We start from the raw sequence: 24,539 nt of genomic DNA on the forward strand, positions 1-24,539 counted from the left end.
ATGTACTCTTTTGCGATATGAATAATACATGATGAACGAACTATTTCAAAAAAAAAAATTAATATGTAATTACAAGTATTTATTTATAAAAGTAAAACAAAGTTATTAGAGATACATAATTTATTAATATGATAAATTAATATATTTCGACATAACTTACTTATTTAATAAATTTATATATAAATTAAATCTTTTAATAATTACTCATATAAAAAGATATTTAATTAAGCAAATTTCAACTTCAAATCAATTTCTACGTCTCGAACAATATACGTAGCCTATATAGCCGCCAGCCATAGAACCATCTCTCTTTACTTGAAGGCATCTTCACTTTGTCTCTTTTTGGTTTGCCACTAAAATTTATACAACTTTTTTTCGTTGTTCAACAATTTGTATAAAGGTATTGTTGTACCAATCTTTAATAAATCGAATTATAAAAGTGGTCCAAATTATACTTCCTTTTGTCTTTCAATATTTTGTATTTTTTTCCCCACAAATTAAAAACATACACAACAATATTTTATATAGAGAAGATCCACAAAAGATTTGTTCAAAGTTAACTTTTTAGTTGGTGGATTCGATTATATGCATGTTCCCGTTAGAAGTAATACTAAGTAATTACTTATTTTTGCAAAATTTGGACATACCACGCTCCCTTGTTTGTATTTAACGAGGTTTAAAATTTAATGATTTAAGTGTTAAATTTCATTTGTTGATATATATTATGATTTAAATTTGACGAGATCTTAATTATTGTGATCTTTAACAAAAACAAGTTACAATCATGGCCATTTTCGTCAACCACCTCCACCAATCACTTATGATAACTAACATTGATATTTACTATTATTGGTAATTGCGCGCTAACATATTTATCACCTCCATATATCATTACAATTATATTCATTGTCACCATTGCAATCATCGATCTCACAACTACAGTCAATCATCTCACTAACAATCAACACCATTATTATAATTAACACCACCGCTAACTATCACCAACATTCTTCATTCTTCGTCATCGGTATCAGTTACTAGCTAACATCAACCAACTCTATAACAATTACTATCAACCGCTACTAATACGTCAGTTGTTGCAACACTAATAAAGCCCAATATTATTATTATCATCATCGCTATAATTACTAACAACTATCATCAATCACCAATAAAATCGTCAGAAATTATCTATCATGTACCAATAGTGAATAATATTTTTTTTTAATATCTGATGATGATTTCACTAAACTAAATTTTGCATCTTTCTATTATTTAACTATTTAACTACTTGTTAATTATTTGAATAAATATATTATATTTAGAAATAATAATTATTCAGTGTTGAAAAATAAATATAATTCTAATCATTAGTGTTTAAATAGTGTTAATTATATTCCTGGGGTAGAGCCATATAGCATGAAGCCATTCAACATAATTCAGTAAATTCAATTGAAATAATTCCAAAAAAAAAAAAACACTACTACAAGATTTGATCCAACCTTAACATATTTATTGAGAAATTAAGTGAGTATGTTCATATATTAAATTTTAAATTCAAAATTCATCAAGTTCAAATCATCGATACTAAATTGATTACTATTAAATACAAAATTACGATATTATAATTTATACCCACAAGTGCCGATATGATTCTCGCTCTAACTAATTAGTTACTCGGTGAATTTTATCGATCAGAACGCAACAACAAATATCTTATTACAAGACCTAACATATTATCATAGCACACTGTAGACAATTTTCAGAAAAATAGTTTTATTTTTCTTTTTCAAAATTAAAGTTCCTTCTATTTTTTTCAACCAATAAAAACATATATATTTGCAATAGTATATAACACTACATGCATGGTGTGAGATTGGCAAATTAATGGTTGGAGTTTATTCATGATAATATATGGAATTTATGTTTCAAATCTAATTTATTTGAGGTAGAATTAAGTATTAAATTGTGTTTGATCCTTGAAGCTTTGAAGAAGAAGTTGGTGGTTATGCACAAAATTTGTTCCTTCGAACTTTAAGTCAAAAACGTCTGAAGTTCAGTCAAATATATGTTTTGATTTCAAGCGAAAACATATAAAGTTGATAAATATATGTCAGAAACTTAAGTCAAAACGTTTCAAGTTGTGTCAGATCTTGCTAGTATCATAACTTCAACAAAAAATATTCAAAGCCGACATTTAGGAGATCGAGACATTATAAATTTAACGTCTTGTCAATGTCATAACATCAGTAAAAAAAAAGAAAAATCCTACAATTTAGCCTTGTCAAATTCCAAAACTTAAATAAAACATGTTTGAATTTGAGAAATTATATCAAACTTCAAACAAATGACAATGTCAAGACAAAAATGTCCAACCAAATATTACTCATATTGTATGGTTAAAACGTTTAAATTTGATGAATATGATTCTCTAAAACGTTAAAAAAAAATCCAGTTGTATGCCACTATATATGTAGCCCTCCTTTAATTTTGTCATTCCCTTCAACTTTTCTCCATGAGTATGATGAATGTTTTGAAAATTTGGACTGGTTACTAAATATGGGACCCTTCAATTTGTGTTATACAAAACATAACACATTAGAGCTAGAGATTAATTCATCAAACTTCATTAATTCTGAAAATGCAAAGGTTATTTTTTCATTAGTATCAAAAGTCTTAAAATTCTTAAGAGGGATAACAAATGGTATACATGTTTTTAAAATTACGAAAAAAGGGCTAAAATAATTTTGAATAATAAAAGAAATAAGACATTTTTGCCACCGTTATCTTTTGGTATGTTCGAATTTCAAGGGTCAAATAGTTTAATTTTGCTCATGAATTTGGCCTTTGGATAATGAATTTTAATATTTTTAGAAATAAAATTGATTAGAAAACTACATAAAAATACTATAATTTACATTCTTGAACCGATAATCATATTTCGGCTAATCTAGCTTTTGTATCCATTAGGACTAACAAGGGGTACTAAAAAAATATTCTATTGTGCATCGCACTACGCCTTTAAGCCGTCAAAATAATTTACAAATTCAAAATATTTATATATATGAAAATATTATTGTCAATGTAAAATATATTTAAATCTTAATATATGAAGAATATCACGTAAATTGAAACTGAGAATACGTAAAAAAGCAACCTTTTGAGCTTTTTAGGAGAAATTGGAAAAACAAAAAGGGGACTGACAAAAGTATATGCCACGAAAAATTGGACGGGGTTAAAAAAGAAAATAACACACACTTTAAGAATCCACAAATATAGCTTGATTTTTATACAAAAATTATACTATAGGAAGCTGAAGTTGATCCGACTGTGAATGGGAGCAAGTGTCCAATATTTTGACGATTAGAATATTTTTAATATCAAAAGATAACGAAGAATAAAGTCTTCTATTTTATGTAGTTTTATTTTTATATCTTTTTCGGTTAAAATTAAAATATTATATTTTTATTATCTTCTCACTCCATATATCATCATATATAATTTGCAATTTCTCATCTAACTCTTATTGTGTATTTGTTTATCTTCTCATTCCATATATCATCACAATTTGCAATTTCTCATATAACTATTTTTTTTAGTTTTCTACTGCTAATAAAAATGTGACTAAAATATGTAAACAAAGCATATGTGCTAGCTCTTTTTTGAAGAAGTCTGGTATGAGTGAGTGTCACACTCACATCATTGGTTTGCCTCAAAGATGGAAAAATTATTAATAGCACTTACATATATGGTAATAGCCTAATAGGGACTAGGAAACAGTTCCATCTGTACATGTCAACTCATAAAAAGAACCACCTTAATTATTAGTCGAGTCAATTCCTAAATGGTCATTCAAATTAAGAGAATTATCTTAAAATATCATTTATGTATCATTTAAGATCAGAATATCACTCAACTATCACTAATTTCCTCCAAATATACTTGACACTTCAAAATCATCACTCTCTCCTAGTTGACATGACACGTCATCAATTATTTTTTTTAATAATAGACTAATTTAATTCATTGAACCCATTTAACTAAAATAATGATCATATTATTTTTTAATTTTTTTCTTAGTTTCTTAAGAATAAATTTTCATACTTAAATTTTTTTATCATAATAAAACTTTTTATTTTATTATGTTACGAAGAATACATTTTAAAAATGTACTATAATTTTATCAATTTTGAATACTTATAAATACTTACATCGAAAAAATATTTGATGTACAAATCACTCATGAACGCTAATTTACATCAATTAATCATAAGTTGTATAATAAATCAATAATATTAAAGGTCGATTAATTATTTAAAAAATAATTATTTGGGTGCTTTGAAATCCATATATACTTACGATATCGTATTTAAAAAGAAAATAGTAAGTGAATAATATTATTCACTTACTATTTTCTTTTTAAATACGATATTGTAAGTATATATGAATCTCAAAGCACCCAAATAATTATTTTTTTAATAATTAATCGACCTTTAATATTATTGATTTATTATATAATTTATGATTAATTAAAATAAATTAACGTTCATGAGTGATTTGTAAATCAATATTTTTTTTGAATATATGTGTTTATAAGTATTCAAAATTGATGAGATTATAGTACGTTTTAAAAACATATTCTGCATAACATTAAAATATAAAAAGTTTAATTATGATAAAAGATTTTAAGTATGAAAATTTATTCTTAAAAAATTAATCAAAGATTAAAAATGATATGATCATTATTTTAGTTAAATGAGTATAATGAATTAAATTAGTCTATTATTAAAAAAATATTTTAATGACATGTCATGCCAACTAGAAGAGATTGATGTTTTTGAAGTGTCAAGTATATTTGAAGGAAAGTAGTGATAGTTGAGTGATATTTTGCTCCTAAATGAAACATAAATGATATTTCAAGACAATTCCCTTAACTTGGGTGACCATTTAGGGAATTGACTCATTATTAGTGCAAATCACATTCTGATCACTTATTGCTATTAGGATATTATAGGCTATTAGGTGGAGCAAGAATTTTCATTTTTGCAAGTTCTAAATTTTATAATGATAATTTTAAGTGTTAATTAATGTCATTTTAAACTTAGTGTGTACTTTATATGAAGAAAGTTATTTTTCAATTTTGTCGTGTTTGATTGGTTTAAATGTTTTTCAAGTTGACTAAATTACTTTCAATTTAATGAGAATGACTTTTTATATGAAGTATGGAAAACATTTTTCTTCCAACATTACTATCCGACCTCAACTCGGGACCCGATTCCTAACATTAATTTGAATTTCAACTCTCGATTAGGGATCCGACTTGATACTCGATCCCAACATAAGACTCGACTATCGCCCCCAACCGATACGCATGATCGAACCCCTCACCCCTTTTTCCAGGACCTGACTCATGATCTCGATTTGGAAAAAGACTCCAAACCTTGACTCGAACCCCTCAACCCCTTTTTCAGGACCTAACTCCTGATCACAATTTGGAAAAAAACTCCAAAGTCTGACTTAAAATCTAATTTACGATCCTGATATTGGGACCCTTCGACATGTCCCCGACCCTGAATCAAACCAAAACTTCAATATCTCGTGACTTGGCTTCTGACCTCAACCCGAGACTCTACTCCTGACTCCAACCCTAACTCGAGATCCAACATTGGTCCCTCCTTCTAACCTTAACCCATACCTGAGATTAGACTTCCAACCCTGATTCAAGATCCAAAAATCTGACCATGACCCCAATTAGGAACAATACTCCTAATCCTGATGTGAAATCGATCTTGACCATAATATCAGAACCTTGACTCGGCCCATGATCAAACCCCGAACCCCACCTCAATATTAGGACCTGATTATATATTGATTCTAATTTGGGACCCTAGCTACTCCTAAGTCCAACCTCAACTCCCGACCCCCCGATCCAATACGAATCCTAACCATGATAAAAATCCATTATCAGACTCCCGACCTTGACCCAACCCAAGACCAGACTCCTAACCTCGACCTTGAACTTATCTGATCAAACAAAATATAATTAAATTTTATCTCAAACTTACTGTCCGTTTGAATGGGCTATTAAGTTGGTCAAACTGACTTAAAAGTCAAGTTTTAACTTGTGAGAGTAAGAACAACTTAAAATAAGTTTCAAGTTAAAATTAGGGTGACCCCTACTTTTTTTTTTTTAACTTAAAAGTCATTCTACTTTGACCAAGTAGATTACTTTTTTACCCTTAATTCTTTTAAGCAATTCTCAAATTCTTTCATGTGATCTATTCAAATTACTATATATTTTTTGAGATTTAAAATAAGTTGCACATTTAAAATTAATTTAAATATTAAGTTATTGAAATTGAATTAAAATATAAAATAATTTTATTTTAATTTTTCTTTTATTTCTTAGATTAATCAACTTTTTATTATGTTAACAGTTTTAAGGGCATTTCAGACGTTTTGAATAAAAAAAGGTTTTTAACAACACTTATTTGTCTTACACATCAATAACTTTTTTTCAACTGCAATATTTTTATCCAAATAAATAACTATTTATTTTTAAAATAATTTTTCGCACTTTCAAAAAGTTACCTTTTTAAACCAATCCAAACAAGTTCTTAGTCTTGAATATCCTATTTTATCTCTTCAAGCTTGATATTATTTTATCCCATTTCTCAACTGTAATAAATTAATATCCAAAGATTATAGTCCTCATCAAACATGATGTTATTTTATTCCACTTTTTAGGTGGAAAAAATCAATTTAAAGACTATAATTCCACAATAAATAGTTTTGGGATAAAAAAAGTTATGGGATAAAATTTAAATATCTTGTTTAGTTGACATGTTTGGGATAACTTATCCCATCATTTATCATATAGTGATAGAATAAGTTATTCCAGAATAACTAACACCAGAAAAAATTATCCTGAAATAACTAGTTTCCAATAAAACGGCACCATATAATTATATTTACGATAGAAGTAGGTAACAACATAATTTGCTCAAGAGAAAGTGACATGTACTCCTGTCCTAGAGTCATGTAATTTGCACATTTAAATAGGTTTGCAGCTGTAAATATATGTGCCCTTTTAATTTCAATTATACTAGTGGTAAGTAACCTTCTATATCGGAGTACCATCCCGCTATCGGAGTAAGAAATTTCACGAAGGATATCCAAGTGCTAAAAGTAAAAAATAGTTGCTATTAGTTAGATTCGAATGCACAACCACTTTAAGCTCGTCTTTACACTTTTAAGGCATCTAAAATCACTAGGCTACATCGTATCGTTGTGTCAAGGGTATTCAAATACGTTATTTAGCCACTTTATTTATCATTTTATTTATATATTCAGTATAATTTTTCGACGACGAAGGGTGTCCAATTGGACACCTTGACATAGAGTGGCTACGCCACTGCCCGCTACGAAGCGCTTCCCCCCTCTCTTACACCTCTAAATGGACCATATGCTACTTGAATTCATTATAATCGGACTCCAATAAAGATCACTCCTAAGGTCTCATTTAGTTGGCGAAAGTTCGATTTATGAGGAACTCTCTTCTCATCTCACCTACCCTCTTACTGAAAATTAACCATAAGAGGAGCATGTGAAAATATGAGTAAAGTTAGGGGTGGTGGGGTGCCTACATTACAAGTGACTTTAAATAGCAACAGATGAATGAATGAGAATCTAATACCTCCATTCATGAAAAAGGCCCACACACCCTTTAGAAAAATACCAAATCCAAATTAGTCACCACTCTATACTCTATCCCTTCTCTTACCCATGCTTCATGTCCCCTTCCAACTTCCCATTTTTCTCTTACACAATCCCAACTTGGTCGGAAAAACTAAATTAAAATAATATTATAAAATGTCCAAAACACTATATATTATAATGGGGGTAGCAAAATTTGTTGTCTAGAATCAGATTCTACCAAAAAAGGTTTAAGTGAATCAAACTTTGCCCCCTTTTACCTGTATAAAAGCTGGCAAAAAACTTTGATATATCATTAGGCAAAGTGTATATATGTTAACATAGACCTTTATTAAACAGTCGATTTTCTCTAACAAGTAAAGAATATTTTTGGTTCAATAGACTTAAATAGCGTTATTTTTGAAAATTGTAAAATATTTTAGTAGACTTAAAAAAGTAGTGTCATTTCATTTCTTGATGTCACATTGTGTGATTAAAAACATGAGCTACTCAAATCACATTCAATTTGCAATGATTCAAGAAAATCTAACATTTAATTTTATGACTTTATTATACCTAAGAAAGCTAATGTTGAATTTAACAAGAATTTTCCACCCTGTCATCAAAGAGAGAGAGAGGGGATTAGAGAAGGCACTAGAGATAGAGGCTTGGTGGAATTTTGTTTCCTTCTTAGGATAAGAAAGAAAGAAAGATATAAAAATAAAATCTTGAAAAAACATAAAGTTGTGGTTGCAAATCTCCCATAAGTTCTCATGTTACCCCACCACCATAACCAATCACCCTCAATCTCACTTTCTCCTCCCTCTTTCTCTTGAGGGGTTTGTTTTTTTGGGTGGACAATGCCTATAGTAACTTCACAAGAAAAGCATCTCATCATTCATCAAAGAATAACATTTGGGGTTTGTTAAAGTTAGGTTCTTTACTAGAATTTGCCTAAAAAAAATCATCTTTGTAATCTTTATCTCCTCAGTGAAAGCTACAGGGAACAGTCAAAGTATAGATAAGATTAACCCAATATACTTCTGTCCAAGAAAGACTCAATAACATGGTGTTTACATAGAAAGAGAGAAAAATAGAGAGAAAAAGAGTAGTCTTTGGTGTTGTTGAAGGAAGATGTCAGGTGGTGGTTGTAGCATAGTATGGTTTAGAAGGGATCTGAGAGTGGAAGATAACCCTGCTTTGGCTGCTGGAGTTAGAGCAGGGGCAGTTATTGCTGTGTTTATTTATGCTCCTGAAGAAGAAGGGCATTATTATCCTGGTAGAGTTTCAAGATGGTGGCTTAAGCAGAGTTTGGCTTATCTTGATTCATCTTTGAAGAGTCTTGGAACTTCCCTTATTACAAAGAGATCTACTGATAGTATTTCTTCTCTTCTTGAAGTTGTTAAATCTACTGGTGCTACTCAGCTCTTCTTCAATCATTTGTATGGTTAGTACTTGTTTCCATTTTTTCTGTGGTTTTCTTGCTTCTTTAAATAAAAGATAGAGCACCACTGTTTTACTTCCTTTTTTTGGCTTTCCTTTGTAATCATTTTGTTTGATTTGATTATTCTTTATGTTGTTTCAAAAGTTAATAGTACTATATTGTTGGGATGGCTTAATTGAGATTGGTGCTTCCTATATGTCCTTTTAAGAATAAGATATTCAGTTGTCTTCTGGTAAATATAATAAATTATTAGCATGTGTCTTCCTCATATAACTAAAGAATTTTAAGTGCAATACTTTTTGCTATGCTCAATCCTCAGTGCTTGTAGCATTCTCTGGCTACTAATTTGTTTAGTGCCTGAATTAGAACTAGAGTAATCTGGATTTGTTGTACTAAACATATTCCATATCCTTATTATTTGATTAATAGAAGCAGAAAGGGTGTTGCTTGGCATTTGATCTGATCATGGTTGAATGGATAATTGCTAATAGATATGCATGGCTTTTATTTTAAGCATCTCTTTTCAGTAGAAGGATTTAAAAGATGCATAGTTTTGCTCAGCCAATTTCATCCACTACCTTATCCTGACCAACACCTTAACTTCTTTTGCTTTAGATCCTATTTCACTTGTGAGAGATCATCGCACAAAAGAAATCTTAACAGCTCAAGGTATATCAGTGCGTTCCTTTAATGCTGATTTGCTCTATGAACCATGGGAAGTTAATGACGATGAAGGTCGCCCGTTCACAACATTTTCTGCTTTTTGGGAGAAATGCCTTAGCATGCCTTATGATCCAGAAGCTCCACTTCTTCCTCCCAAAAGGATTATATCTGGTTTGTTCTCATCTGAGCTTCTCCATATCTTGTTGGCTTTCTGGATAAATTTCTTTTCTTTTTTGTACATATTTTTGTAACATACGGTGCTTAGGGTAGAAGGTTAGTGGGGCATGAAGGGTCTTTCAGAAACAACCTCTCTACCTCCACAATGTAGGGGTAATGTCCGCATATATTCTACCCTCCCGAGGCGCCGCTTGTGGGATTATACTGGGTATGTTGTTGTCGTGCTTGGCTTAGTGTTACGTTTCACCAATGATGCACACAAATTAGGAGATCTCCCTCAAGGTAATAGATATATTAATTGTCAGATAAAAATAATGTCATTGCACCGTAATGAACGTGTTGCTACACTCTAAGCTCGGAGATCACTACATGGTGTATAATGTGAATGTTGCAGGTATTCAAGTCCTTCAAAAGTAGAAAGGTGATGCTGAACATTTAGATGTTTGAGCTGTCACTAATAAGCTAAGGGCTAAAACAAATTCCTAGGATGGTATTAATGTACTTGTAGGAGCACTGGTTTAGATTTTAATTTAGTTTTTACATGGGTTCATGTGCAAACTTTCAGGTGATGCATCAAGATGCCCTTCAGACAACTTGGTATTTGAAGATGAATCAGAGAAAGGAAGCAATGCACTTCTTGCTCGGGCATGGTCACCTGGCTGGAGTAATGCTGATAAAGCACTTACTACTTTCGTTAATGGACCATTACTTGAGTACTCGCAGAACCGTCGGAAAGCTGATAGTGCAACAACATCCTTTCTATCTCCACATTTACATTTTGGGGAAGTCAGTGTTCGTAAGGTATTCCATTTTGTTCGCATCAAGCAAGTTCTCTGGGCCAATGAAGGAAATAAAGCTGGTGAAGAGAGTGTTAATTTGTTCCTTAAGTCCATTGGGCTGAGGGAGTACTCAAGATACATGAGTTTTAATCATCCTTATAGCCATGAAAGGCCCCTGCTTGGTCACCTAAGGTACTTCCCATGGGTAGTGGATGAAGGCTACTTTAAGGCATGGAGACAAGGTAGAACAGGTTATCCTTTGGTTGATGCTGGTATGAGAGAGTTATGGGCAACTGGTTGGCTTCATGATCGTATCCGAGTCGTGGTATCTAGTTTCTTTGTGAAGGTTCTGCAGCTTCCATGGAGGTGGGGGATGAAGTATTTTTGGGACACATTGTTAGATGCAGATCTTGAGAGTGATGCTCTTGGTTGGCAATATATCTCTGGTACCCTACCTGATGGTCGTGAGCTTGATCGGATTGATAATCCACAGGTATGTTAGGGTAATCTTTGATGAGAATCTCTTCTTTCAATTGGAATTTTTCATAACTTCATAGTTGAAATTCCTTTTCTTCTATTTCTCTAACATAGTAGAGTTGCTGGAACACCAATTATAGACTACTACCGTAATTTTTTTAATAACTTTATGACTATTATATACTTCGAATGGTTATAGCCTTCCATGTTGCGGTAATTGTTATTTTCAGATTGTAAGTTAGTTTCAAGGCACTGACTTGCTAGTAGACATTGCATGAACATCTCATGGGCCTCAATCTTCTTACAGAAAGTGCTAAAGCTTAAGATGGAATGTGTATGTAAATGCCTAATTGCAAATTCTGCTTCTTTTATATCCTGAGATATTACTTATTAGTACAGTGGTTGTGAGCTTCTTTTGGTATTGAATTGATATCCGAGTCTTTTCAATACAAGGAAGCCTTCCTTCTGTTTCTCTTGTTTTTTCATGTAAAACAAAAGGGAGGCTGCAGATTTGCTATATATATCCCTTTTTCCGTTTCTGTTCTTGTTTCTTCATGTGAATTTTCTTGGTAAAGGCTGACTAGTTATTTGAACCTGTTCTCTTTCTGGCAGTTTGTGGGATACAAGTGTGACCCTCATGGGGAATATGTCCGGCGGTGGCTTCCTGAACTTGCTAGGCTGCCCACCGAATGGATACACCATCCATGGAATGCACCAGAATCTGTGCTTGAAGCTGCTGGTATTGAGCTGGGTTCCAATTATCCTCTTCCTATAGTTGAAATTGATTCAGCAAAAGTTAGACTAGAACAAGCTCTATCACAAATGTGGCAGAATGATGCAGCTGCAAGAGCTGCGATTGAGAATGGTATGGAAGAAGGACATGGTGACTCTGCTGACTCCCCAATAGCATTTCCTCAGGCTATGCATATGGAAATGGACCGTGAACCAGTGAGGAACAACCCCGTAATAGTTACTGTTCGACGCTATGAAGATCAAATGGTGCCAAGCATGACGTCATCTTTGTTCAGAGCTGAAGATGAAGAGAACTCTGTGGACATTAGAAATTCACTTGTGGAAAGTAGGGCAGAAGTTCCAACAGACATAAATGTAGCTGAAGGTCATAGGAGAGACACGCGTGACCAAGCCGTCATGCAAACTGCTCGAACCAATGCCACCCCACATTTTAATTTTGCGGTAGGTAGGAGGAATTCTGAAGATTCAACAGCAGAATCTTCCAGTAGTACTAGAGAAAGGGATGGGGGTGTAGTGCCTACATGGTCTCCCTCAAGTAGTAACTATTCGGACCAATATGTTGGTGATGATAATGGTATTGGGACCAGTTCATCTTACTTGCAAAGGCATCCACAATCTCACCAGCTAATGAACTGGCAGCGGCTTTCTCAAACAGGGTAAGCTACGTGAGTTTCTTGAATAATCAGTAGAAGAAGATATTCATCAAAAAGAGATGAAAATGAGGAAATGGACAAATTTGATCATTCCAGTTTGAATATAAGCATTAGTGTTGCTAGCACAAACAAACATGACTACTCATGAATGGCACTAGTCACAGATTCACGGATCACATTTCTCATGTCCTTCATATTTCCTGTATGTCATGGTTAGCTGGTGAAAAAGCATTGCAAATTGCATTGGTATGTTTCTCTTGCATATCATGTTTGATACAGCTATGGCTAACTTTTGAAAAGAAAATCAACTCAAAACTAGATGAGCAACAATATAAAAGATTACATAAAATTTTAGGCCAGTGAGAAGTCCTACATGAAAAGTCTGATTTAAACAAACGCAAGCAAATATGAATTGTGCTTCCTTTGAACTAACTGCAGACACATCTGTATACAAATATGGTGCATATTTCCATTTTTAAGGCCTTAGGCTCAAGACGACCACCTTGAAATTTCCGGGAAATGTCTTATCCTTTGGCTTGTTTAACTTGCTTACAGGTGATCATTTATGTGGAGCTACGATAGCAACAAGGTGGAGAAGCAAGTGGCTAATACAGACATTTGGCTCAGCACATTTAGTACAGCATTCATCTACTCTCTCTCTCATAGTCCTGACCTGATCAGCCATCTTTGTGTCTATATCTCTAATTGATCAGGTGGTTCGTCTTGATTTTCATCCTCATCTGTCGGGCATCCCCATTTACCTATTATACCATATATGTGTCTCTGCTGTATAGTATAGAAGTTTCTCATAAGGCCAAATAAGTGTTAGAAAGAGGTTGCAGTCCTCTGTCAAGCGCACACTTGTGCCTTTTTTTTTCCTTCTCTTTTCTGCTACTTACATTTTGATGGCAATAACGATTATCTGAAGTCCTGGAACTAATTAGATTTTTGTGGATATCATAGTTTCAAACTCTGTTTGACGGATGTACATGTGGTTTAAGCAGCTTCATCTCATATTTTTGTTATGGGAACATTGTCATTATTCTATAAGATTTCTAGTTTGAACATTTTCATTGTTCTGCTTGGCAGTTGTGTCTATTCAGCTGAAAGCTGTAAGTTGAGTTGTTAACATTCCCGGTTTGGTCTTGTGTGTGCGTGTTTGTGTGTGTGTATCTTATCAATGCATCAGAAGATATTCGGGTACTTGAACGAGCAGTTAGTTCTTATAGTTAGTTGTGTTACACTTGAACAAGAGAGACTCTTCTATGTTTTTGACAGAAATCCAACATCAATTTGCAACTTCAGCTAGTCCTTATTGTTGTTGAACATGCATTAGTAAAGTGTTTAGCCAGAAACACCAAAAAAGAAAAAAAAAACATTTCAGTTGAGTGGAAATGTTGAGTTTACATGAAAAATATAAGTAATCTGAAATTTGAAGCATGGCTCTCTATCATCACAAGCAATATCTAAGATGCCAGATACTAACTGAAAGCTTTCAAAATCAGAAGTCTGACTATGANCAATGCATCAGAAGATATTCGGGTACTTGAACGAGCAGTTAGTTCTTATAGTTAGTTGTGTTACGCTTGAACAAGAGAGACTCTTCTATGTTTTTGACAGAAATCCAACATCATTTGCAACTTCAGCTAGTCCTTATTGTTGTTGAACATGCATTAGTAAAGTGTTTAGCCAGAAACACCAAAAAAAGAAAAAAAAAACACTTCAGTTGAGTGGAAATGATGAGTTTACATGAAAAATATAAGTAATCTGAAATTTGAAGCATGGCTCTCTATCATCACAAGCAATATCTAAGATGACAGATACTAACTGAAAGCTTTCAAAATCAGAAGTCTGACTATGATTTGTTTCAGTTGAACATCTAAACTGAACACATGGTAAAGTGTTCATACTAGACACTTTTGGTTCAAGTTTTTAATACACTTAAGCACACCTTATCAAGTATATATATATTAGATAGAATATGTCATATTTTTAAATTATACAACATCAACCGGAGCTGGGATGTTCTGGTTCGGATCATCATCACTTATTCCCAAGTTTCGATTCATATTGCATAGTGTACGCTCTAACTCGTGATTGTAGGGAAACAAGGGTTCTCTTCCTCTCCATGTATTTGGCATACAAGGAGGATAATTCTAAAAAAAATCAAAAACAATAAAACAAAGTAAAAAACATATCTATTAGCTTAACTACCTAATAGATACTTGAGAAGATACGTGCAAGTTTACTAAGAGTTTGAATGAAAAATATTTAATAAAAACAAATTATAATTTAAATGTGTATCCTAAACGATCGTTAAAATATTAATTAATAAAAGAACTCTGATAAAAACAAGTAGTACATGGACGGTTAATGATCATAAACTTTTCGTGAAGTTTTAGCATATCACTTAAGTGGATTTATAAGATAAGGTAATTAATACCCCAGTGTTTTTTTATTTGAATTTTTCAATAGTCAAAGCTTAAATAAATCTAAAATGATGCCCTTTAATAATTCATAGATGGGATATGATGAAGAAAAGTTATAAGAATAAAATCCATGATTAGCATTTATTTAGCTACCATAGAAGTCAACCACAAACATGAGAATTATGAAATAAAAAAATATTTAAGATAAAGATTATTAATAATAGGGAGGGATATTCTTATTTGAATATTTCCCCCTCTTTTAAAAAAATAAATAAATAATAAGGTGGTTTAGTATATCACGGTCCAAACTTATGATACATGCATATTGTTTATTTTGATCTAATATACTATAATTTATGTATTTAATAATTTGTCATTTGAGTTGAATCATCAAACACAGAAGTTAATTTGTATTTGTATTATGTATACTTTTTGTAGTTATATTTATCTTTTAAATAGATTATCTACTAAAAGTTTGTCAATTTATTATTAAGTTCTGTCTAATCATTTGTCCAGACGTTATAATTAGAGGGGTATGTACGTAAGTCGATTTGACTTGAATCTTTTATTTATTAAATCATATCAACTATGTCGACATTTAGAAAATTATATATACTTCTCCATTTCTTGATTTGGTTCAATTTTTTTGGAGTTCCTTTATGATTAAGTATCGACAACACAAAATATGTAAGTGTAACTAATGCATGCTTCTAAAGACCAAAATTATTATTTTTTGTCTACGTAAGTATAATTAAACAAAAAAATTATTAAATTAGTTACAACATTATGCTAAAATATAGTTTCATCAATAATAAAGATAAAAGAAAATTCATAATACAGTATTATTATAAGAGATGATGAAAATGAAGAAGATTTAGTTTGAGCTTTATTTGAGTTATTAGATGTTTATAGCATGTAATGATGCTATACAAAACTATAAATTCAAACTTGAAATAATATATTAAGAAAACATGAACTATGAAAAAGATTAAAATTACCTACAAAATTACATTATAATAACTATATAAAGTTAATTGGTATATATTTGTTTATGAAATTTATATAAATATAATGTTGATTTAATTTAAACCTCTTTTTTCAATAAATAAATAAAAATCCAAACCAAATGTAGGACATAGAGTTCATGAAACGTACCTCAAACAGTTCAATGAACTTTATTAGGAAAAAGATCTGAAATATATTCGAACTTTGATCGAAATTGTTATAACAATATCGAATTTTGGGAAATGACCTTTTAACCCGTTACATTATTTAATAGTGTATTTTAAAGGTATATATGTGTCCATGTAGACATCATAAATATTGCCTAGGAAGTGATTTATTAAAAAAATTATATTGGAAATCGCTGCCTAGAAAGCGATTTATTAAAAAAAAAATTAAAAAAATTATATTGGAAATCGCTGCTTTAAAAAAAATATATTTAAAATTAGCAAATCGCTGCTCTACCAGCGATTTTGCCGTTTTGGTTAAAATGAAAATTTATATACCGTTTTAAAATTTTTGTTATAATTTTATACCTTTAGGCTCCGGACTCGTAAAATAAACTTTTTCTTTTTGGCTTCATCATGGTGAATAAGATAAAATTAATCCTAAAGATGCCTACTCCAATTACATGGATTAAATATTGAGAGATCCATTTATTATGTGTATATATATTCGATGGAAGGTCAACATCCATTAATCGATATATAATATACTGTAACACAATAACCCCTTAGAGTATGTTTGGAAATTGACAAGTTTTTAGTAGTCTTCAAATAAGTTTACACAAATGTGCAAAAAGGTTGCACTTCATATAAGAAATTATACAAAGTTTAATAAAATTAACCGTTTTATGGAATGTGGGTTGACTTCTAAAGAATAATACTTTGAGAATTCGATGTAAATGTGATATTGATTTTGAAGAGTTCGAATAATACACTAGGTAAAATAAATACTATATAAAATATTTAACAATAATAAGATTGATTATTATTATTATTAATAATAATAACTGAAAAGAGAATTTACAATAGAAAAAATAAGCAACGAAACAATAAGAAAGAAGGAATGAGACGTAAAGAAAGAAATGATACGTCAGAAGAATAAAAAATGAGAAGCATAGACTTAATATTAAGATTGATTATATTATTATTGTTAATCAACTGAAAAGAGAATTTACAATAGAAAAAATAAGTAACGACATAATAAGAGAGAAGGAATGAGACGTAAAGAAAGAAATGAGACGTCAGAAGAATCAAAAGTGAGAAGCATAGACTTTGCTTAAGCACAATACAAAATGATTCATATTTGCTTGCCTCACATTTATTGTTTAAGTGTATCCATATATTTGTATGTTAGGTTCATGACAATAGGTGATAGCTGGACACTATATATATATAGGTAACACTATTCGTGAAGAGGCAGACTTACGTCTATAATTGAAACTCTAAATACATTTATTAATTTTTGATTATATTTAACATATACATAATGTGTATATATCTTGAGAAATGGATGACAAATTTTATTTTAATTTTATATTTATGCACCCTTATAAACACTAATAACTAATAACGCAGTTGGGATATTGGTTGAAATTGTTGTTTTCCTAGCTGCAGTATCCGAATTATTGCATTTAATTTTAAAGGACTAATTAACCTCAAATGAGGTGAAAGTCCATTTTAAAATATGAATCACTTTTTTTTTATATTTTGCACTTATATATTTTTGTATATTTGTGTGCACATCATTCATAACTAGTCAAATATGATATTACTTTTTTGTTATTATCGAAAATTTTACTAGTCTACATATTAAAATAATAATATTCATGTGATCTTTGTATTCTTAATTTACTTCTGTGTGAGGCTACTAAAATTCGCATTTGTATATAATTCAAATTATGATCCTTAATCAACACTCAATTAACCAAATATGATTCATTAACTATAAGAAAAATACTATATTAAAAGTCATAATATTGTAGATGGTCAAAAATGTGTTCTCAATTTCTATTATAAAAAATGCATAACTTGATCTCAAGAATTGTCAAGATTTTTGTGGATTTTGTAAGGAATGCTTCAAAGAGAAAAAAATATTTGAAGTCGTACATATAGTAGATTTTTTTAAATTTTTTTGTGTTTTTCCCACATAATTTGTTTTTGGGATTAATTAATTCTAGTTTATGTGGAGAAATTTCATTTTGAAGATCCCTATTAAAAAGTGACTCATATTCAAAGTTTAAACAGAAAAATATATATTTTTCGTTTTAAAATGTCATTTTAACTCTTTCATATTCATTAAAAAAATAATAAATACTCCTTATATTTCATAATATTAAGTGATTTATTAGCCGTTTTTGATTGTTTAAAATACTTTTTATGTTCTCTTTTAATTGTCATGTTATACTTTTTAAAAATCAATTTAACTAATTTACAAAGTGAAATTAGATTACATTCGTTCGATTTTCCAAATAAAAAATTTAGATAATAAAAAGCTATACGAAAAAAATTATAAATTTTAATTTTTTGCACATAATTATGATTAAAAAAATACATCTTAAAATGTTAGTCAAAATTCTTAGTGTTAACTCTAAAAAAGGGAATTATGACAATTAAAAGTGAACTTAAGAATAATTGAATCATTCACCGTTCAAGATGGATGTTTGAATTTTCTACCCATATTTGTCATTTAATCTATTGAAATTTCATATTTGTAGAAAATAAATTACACTACTTATAAAGTTAGATTTATGATTTCACAAAAAAAGCAATAGTGATTATAGTTTAAAGTATGTCCTTAAATCTTTCTTATATGTCTGCGTTGTCCGAATTGAAGCAATACACAAATTAGGAAAAACATTCGAGGACATAATTTAAATTATAATTTTAACTATTGTCTTTTGTGAAACCTTAAATATAATTTTATAAGTAATATAATTTATCTCTTATAAAATATAAAATTTCAATAAATAAAATGATAAATATAAAAAAATTTCAAGTATACATCTTAAAATTTGAACAATTCAATTATTTTGAATAATATAAAAGATCTTAAAATTTTACTTATTATAGAATAAAGATAGTATATAGGATATAGTTGGAAGCAATTTAACATTATTATGTTGAATTTCCTAAAATAATCTATTTTAATATGTTTTCTAANTGCCTCACATTTATTGTTTAAGTGTATCCATATATTTGTATGTTAGGTTCATGACAATAGGTGATAGCTGGACACTATATATATATATAGGTAACACTATTCGTGAAGAGGCAGACTTACGTCTATAATTGAAACTCTACATACATTTATTAATTATGATTATATTTAACATATACATAATGTGTATATATCTTGAGAAATGGATGACAAATTTTATTTTAATTTTATATTTATGCACCCTTATAAACACTAATAACTAATAATGCAGTTGGATATTGGTTGAAATTGTTGTTTTCCTAGCTGCAACCCTGGATTATATCCGAATTATTGTATTTAATTTTAAAGGACTAATTAACCTCAAATGAGGTGAAAGTCCATTTTAAAATATGAATCACTTTTTTTTATATTTTGCACTTATATATTTTTGTATATTTGTGTGCACATCATTCATAACTAGTCAAATATGATATTACTTTTTTGTTATTATTGAAAATTTTACTAGTCTACATATTAAAATAATAATATTCATGTGATCTTCGTATTCTTAATTTACTTCTGTGTGAGGCTAATAAAATTCGCATTTGTACATAATTCAAATTATGATCCTTAAGCAACACTCAATTAACCAAATATGATTCATTAACTATAAGAAAAATACTATATTAAAAGTCATAATATTGTAGATGGTCAAAAGTGTGTTCTCAATTTCTATTATAAAATGCATAACTTGATCGCAAGAATTGTCAAGATTTTTGTGGATTTTGTTAGGAATGCTTCAAAGAAAAAAAAAATATTTGAAGTCGTACATATAGTAGATTTTTTTTTTTAATTTTTGGTTTTCCCACATAATTTGTTTTTGGGATTAATTAATTCGAGTTTATGTGGAGAAATTTCATTTTGAAGATCCCTATTAAAAAGTGACTCATATTCAAAGTTTAAATAGGAAAATATGTATTTTTCGTTTTAAAATAAGTGTCATTTTAATTCTTTCACATTATTAAAAAAAAAATAAATACTCCTTATATTTCATAATATTAAGTGATGTTTTTATGGTTTAAAATACTTTTTATGTTCACTTTTAATTGTCATGTTACACTTTTTAAAAATCAATTTGACTAATTTACAAAGTGAAATTAGATTACATTCGTTCGATTTTCTAAATAAAAAAATTTAGATAATAAAAAACTATACGAAAAAATATAATAAATTTTAATTTTTTGCATATAATTATGATTAAAAAAATATCTTAAAATATTAGTCAAAGTTCTTAATGTTAGACTCTAAAAAGGAAATTATGACAATTAAAAATGAACGTATAAATAGTTGAATCATTCACCGTTCAAGATGGATGTTTGAATTTTCTACCCATATTTGTCATTTCATCTATTGAAATTTCATATTTGCAGAAAATAAATTACACTACTTATAAAGTTAGATTTATGATTTCACAAAAAAAAATAACATTGATTATGGTTTAAAGTATGTCCTTAAATATCTTTCTTACATGTCTGCATTGTCCGAATTGAAGCAATACATAAATTAAAAAAAAACATTCGAGGACATAATTTTCACTATTGTCTGTTGAGAAATTTTAAATATAATTTTGTAAGTAATATAATGTATCTCTTATAAAATATAAAATTTCAATAAATAAAATGACAAATATAAAAAAAAATTCATGTATACATCTTAAAATTTGAAATTATTTTGAATAATATAAAAGATCTTAAAATTTTACTTATTATAGAATAAAGATAGTATATAGGATATAGTAGGAAGCAATTTAACATTATTATGTTGAATTTCCTAAAATAATCTATTTTAATATGTTTTCTAATATTAATTTTGACACAAAATCAAAAAATATAAATAAATTTGAATTAAAAATAATTATTTTAAAATAATTTTATTTAGCTAAAAACTACACTTATTTCGAGAGAGATGAAACAAGACATCTTCAATTTTTGGTCGTATATGAAACCGTAACGCTTTAGCAAAAATAAAATAAAACCTTGAAATGTTCAAACAGAGAGAGAAGTAAGTCAACATTTTATTTTTTTAATATTCCAATTTTGCCCCTCCATACTTTCTCTGTGAACAGCCAAAAAATCCTCTCTTGAATTTTGTCCTGAAGACGGTTGAGAAGAAAAGAACAAGACTCGCAAAAGGTTAACAAAATTTCGTAACGTAAAAAGAGGAGAAAAAAGAAAGTGTTTTTTTTTTCTTTATCTTTTGAGTGTAAAGCCAAAGGGGTTTTTGAGTGTTAAGCTTAGCTTCTTTGCTGTTCACCGTCATTGTTGGTTCGGCAAAAGCACATAAGAAAAAAAAAAGGGGAGTTCTTGGTTATGCAAGCACCCAATTAACCCATTATTTGTTTGAGTTTAAAATTGGTAAGTTTGATTGAGTTGTTGAATACCCTTTAAGTATATGTTTTTACCCTTTTTTTTTTTTTGGTTTATGGGTTGTGATGAATGATTGAGTTGTAGAGTTTTATGGTGTGAGTTTCATGAGTTTATGGTTGTTTCTTGAATGGGTTTTGATCAGTTTGAAAATTTGGTTGATGTGTGTTCACTTTTGTGGCAGATTATTTAGGATGGTGAAATTGGGCTGTTTTGGTGGACAGGTAAAAATGTGCTTTTGTTTAATTTTGATTGTTCATGTTTATTTGATAATTTTTATGCTGGTGTTATGAGTTCATTTACAGTAATGACAAAAAAAAGAAGTGAGCTTTGAGTGTGATTGAGGTTCTGCAGAACTCATAAGCAACACTCAGTAGATGTTGCAAATGAATTAGAGTACTTTTTACTTTCCTCTATGGATGCTACAATTGTAATTGACTGCTAAGGTAAAGTTGGCTGTCGTTATATTTACTTTAGGATATCTAGTTACTAGATTTCTTAGTGCAAGGACTAAAAGTTTTGCGTATGTTTCCTGTTAAGAAAAAAAAGAAGAAGAAGAGGATAGCCTAAGGTTTTGTCTTAACTTGCATTCCATGGAACTTCTGATGTAAAATTGAACTATATGCTGTTAGTTGCATCAAAATGATGTGTGAATGGCTGATGGATCCTTTTGTAAATTGGGACCAAATTAAAAAAAAATGGGTTAAATTTGCTCCACTTAGAAGTTGATTATTTCATGTCTCGTCTTTTCTAGGTTATATTCTTGCTCTTCTTATTCAAGCTTCATTATTCTTAACAAGTTAGTGGATTTACTTCTTTCAATTTTTCTTTTACTTTAATACTCAGTGTGTAGTTGGAGAGTCTTCTTCTAGCTCTAAAGGAAGAAGCCACGGGGGTAATATTAAGTATGGTTTTAGCCTAGTGAAGGGGAAAGCTGATCATGCGATGGAAGATTACCATGTTGCAAAATTTGTACGTATTGAAGAACACGAGCTTGGCTTGTTTGCTATTTATGATGGTCATATGGGGGAAGAGGTTCCTTCTTATCTGCAGAAACATCTGTTTGCCAATATCATAGAGGAGGTAAGTTTTCTATGCATCCTGAATTTCCAATGGCTGTTTGAAATATATAATGTAGTGGAGAACTTTTGAGTAGTTGGCATCTCATCTCCCGGTTTGATTTTACTAGGAGGAGTTTTGGGTAGATACACGACGGGCAATCACAAAAGCCTATGAAAAAACTGACCAGAAAATACTTTCAAATAGTTCTAATTTGGGCCGAGGTGGGTCCACTGCTGTCACTGCTGTACTGGTAAATGGCCAAAGATTGTGGGTAGCTAATGTGGGAGATTCACGAGCTGTTCTTTCTCGGGGTGGTCAAGCTATTCAGATGACTATAGATCATGAGCCAAATACAGAACGAAGCAGCATTGAGGACCGAGGAGGTTTTGTCTCAAATATGCCAGGTGCTTTCCTGAAATCTGAGCAATGTAGTCAGTAATTGACAAATTTCTGTAGATAACCTTTGGTGCAATTGACATTCCCAATATAACTTGTAATACTCATTGGTTTATTGTTTTATGGCAGGCACAGTTTATTGTTTTTTCTGTCTTATATTTGTGTTTCCAGGAGTGAGGAGACCTGAACCATCCAATAAAGCTGTTGTATTTATTTACATCATGAAAAATATGCTTTTGAATGCACTCATGTACCATAGTCTGAACCTCCATTATCTTTTTGTGCTTGTTGAACTACCTGCAGTTTATATTTCTGAATGCCACATGACACAAAATATAAGAACATTTTTCCGTTTTCGATTCCTTTGGTGAGCCTTGGGAAAATGGAAGTTTTAGTACCCGAAGGTTTAGTACAAAGGTGATGAGCAGACATGTTACCCTGTTCATTAGATGTCCATTTTCTTTTTTCGATAATTGTGGTGTCTGGACCAGCTTGCGTCCAACTTGACTAATTTTATGAGATTCCTGCCACCTCCTACCAACAATAGGTACTAGGTGACTCTATGCACCAAGGCTAGAACAAATAGGAAGAAATCACCTAGTCTTTTATCCCTGATTAGAACCTGAGACCTTATGGTGCTCTACCCTCTTCATTGACCACTAGGTCACACCCTTGGAATCAAAATGTCTGTTCTTCTCTTAGCTACCTTGATTTCCTCTCTCTGTCTCTGTCTCTTTCTGAGGAAGAGATTGGTTTATGCAAAAATTTGTATGAAATATATGATCACAATTTGTTGTCTGTAAAGGAAATATTCCTATTTTTCTTTTGAAATTCTTAGAATTAGTCATCCACCAAATATAAAAATGGTTAGAGTGTATGGCAGAGACACTATTTGAAGCTTAAGGGTCGAAATGGTCCAAATTATACTTGACAATAGACCTCTGAATGATGAGGAGAAGGTAAGGAAATCAACACTATCTATGGTTTACGAGGACAACAACAATAACATAACTAGTGAATCCACCAGTGGGGTTTGGGGAAGGTAAAGTATATGCAGAGCATACCCCTACATAGTGGAGATGAAGAGGTCTTTTTCAGAAGATCCTTAGCTCGAGTACAACATATCAAAATATGCATGAAAAAAGGAAACAACACCAGAGAAACAAAACAACTAATAGGGTAACAATAATAACCACAAAATGATGCGATAACCTAAACACAATCAACAACATGTGATAGTGGAATCTAAAGCAAGTTATTATGAAAATACGGCTAAACCCTTCAAAAATCAAAATAACACTCCTTACCTACTAACATTCTACCCTAATACGCGACTTCATACCTTTCTATCTTAGGTTATGTCCTCAGTAATCTGGAGTTGGGACATGTCCTATCTAATTACCTCATGCTAATACTTTCTTAGTCTACCTTTACCTTTCCTCATA

General features: G+C 30.4%; 2 protein-coding genes across 4 annotated transcripts; both read left to right on the top strand.

Moving 5' to 3' along the window:
• The first annotated feature begins 8,444 nt into the window (after positions 1-8,444).
• LOC107017658 (cryptochrome-1) lies at positions 8,445-13,712 on the top strand. Of its 2 annotated transcripts, XM_015217857.2 has the most exons (5): positions 8,448-9,142; positions 9,755-9,973; positions 10,545-11,251; positions 11,848-12,644; positions 13,197-13,712. In XM_015217857.2, exons 1-5 carry the CDS (start codon positions 8,830-8,832, stop codon positions 13,198-13,200), a joined length of 2,040 nt encoding a protein of 679 aa, XP_015073343.1. In that variant the 5' UTR covers positions 8,448-8,829; the 3' UTR covers positions 13,201-13,712. The 2 variants fall into 2 exon arrangements, with proteins under 2 accessions (XP_015073344.1, XP_015073343.1); XM_015217858.2 differs by lacking the exon at positions 13,197-13,712 and having other exon boundaries at positions 8,445-9,142; positions 11,848-12,648.
• Positions 13,713-21,262: 7,550 nt separating this feature from the next.
• Positions 21,263-23,311, top strand: LOC107016297 (probable protein phosphatase 2C 9). 2 transcript variants are annotated; one of them, XM_015216791.2, is made up of 4 exons: positions 21,263-21,627; positions 21,821-21,860; positions 22,483-22,719; positions 22,826-23,311. In XM_015216791.2, exons 2-4 carry the CDS (start codon positions 21,831-21,833, stop codon positions 23,135-23,137), a joined length of 579 nt encoding a protein of 192 aa, XP_015072277.1. In that variant the 5' UTR covers positions 21,263-21,627; positions 21,821-21,830; the 3' UTR covers positions 23,138-23,311. The 2 variants fall into 2 exon arrangements, with proteins under 2 accessions (XP_015072277.1, XP_027772031.1); XM_027916230.1 differs by having other exon boundaries at positions 21,264-21,405.
• Positions 23,312-24,539: the final 1,228 nt, after the last annotated feature.

Source organism: Solanum pennellii, chromosome 4 (genome assembly GCF_001406875.1).
Source record: "Solanum pennellii chromosome 4, SPENNV200".
In the NCBI taxonomy this organism is placed as follows: domain Eukaryota; kingdom Viridiplantae; phylum Streptophyta; class Magnoliopsida; order Solanales; family Solanaceae; genus Solanum; species Solanum pennellii.

What these genes read in the sequence shown, in the direction of transcription:
- LOC107017658 (XM_015217858.2), top strand. Translation starts at nt 8,830, where the DNA reads ATGTCAGGTGGTGGTTGTAGCATAGTATGGTTTAGAAGGGATCTGAGA. An exon ending in TCCCAAAAGGATTATATCTG is followed by an intron (nt 9,974 to 10,544) that starts GTTTGTTCTCAT and finishes GCAAACTTTCAG; the next exon opens with GTGATGCATCAAGATGCCCT. An exon ending in ATCGGATTGATAATCCACAG is followed by an intron (nt 11,252 to 11,847) that starts GTATGTTAGGGT and finishes TCTTTCTGGCAG; the next exon opens with TTTGTGGGATACAAGTGTGA.
- LOC107016297 (XM_015216791.2), top strand. Translation starts at nt 21,831, where the DNA reads ATGGTGAAATTGGGCTGTTTTGGTGGACAG. An exon ending in TGGGCTGTTTTGGTGGACAG is followed by an intron (nt 21,861 to 22,482) that starts GTAAAAATGTGC and finishes TTTAATACTCAG; the next exon opens with TGTGTAGTTGGAGAGTCTTC. An exon ending in TTGCCAATATCATAGAGGAG is followed by an intron (nt 22,720 to 22,825) that starts GTAAGTTTTCTA and finishes TGATTTTACTAG; the next exon opens with GAGGAGTTTTGGGTAGATAC.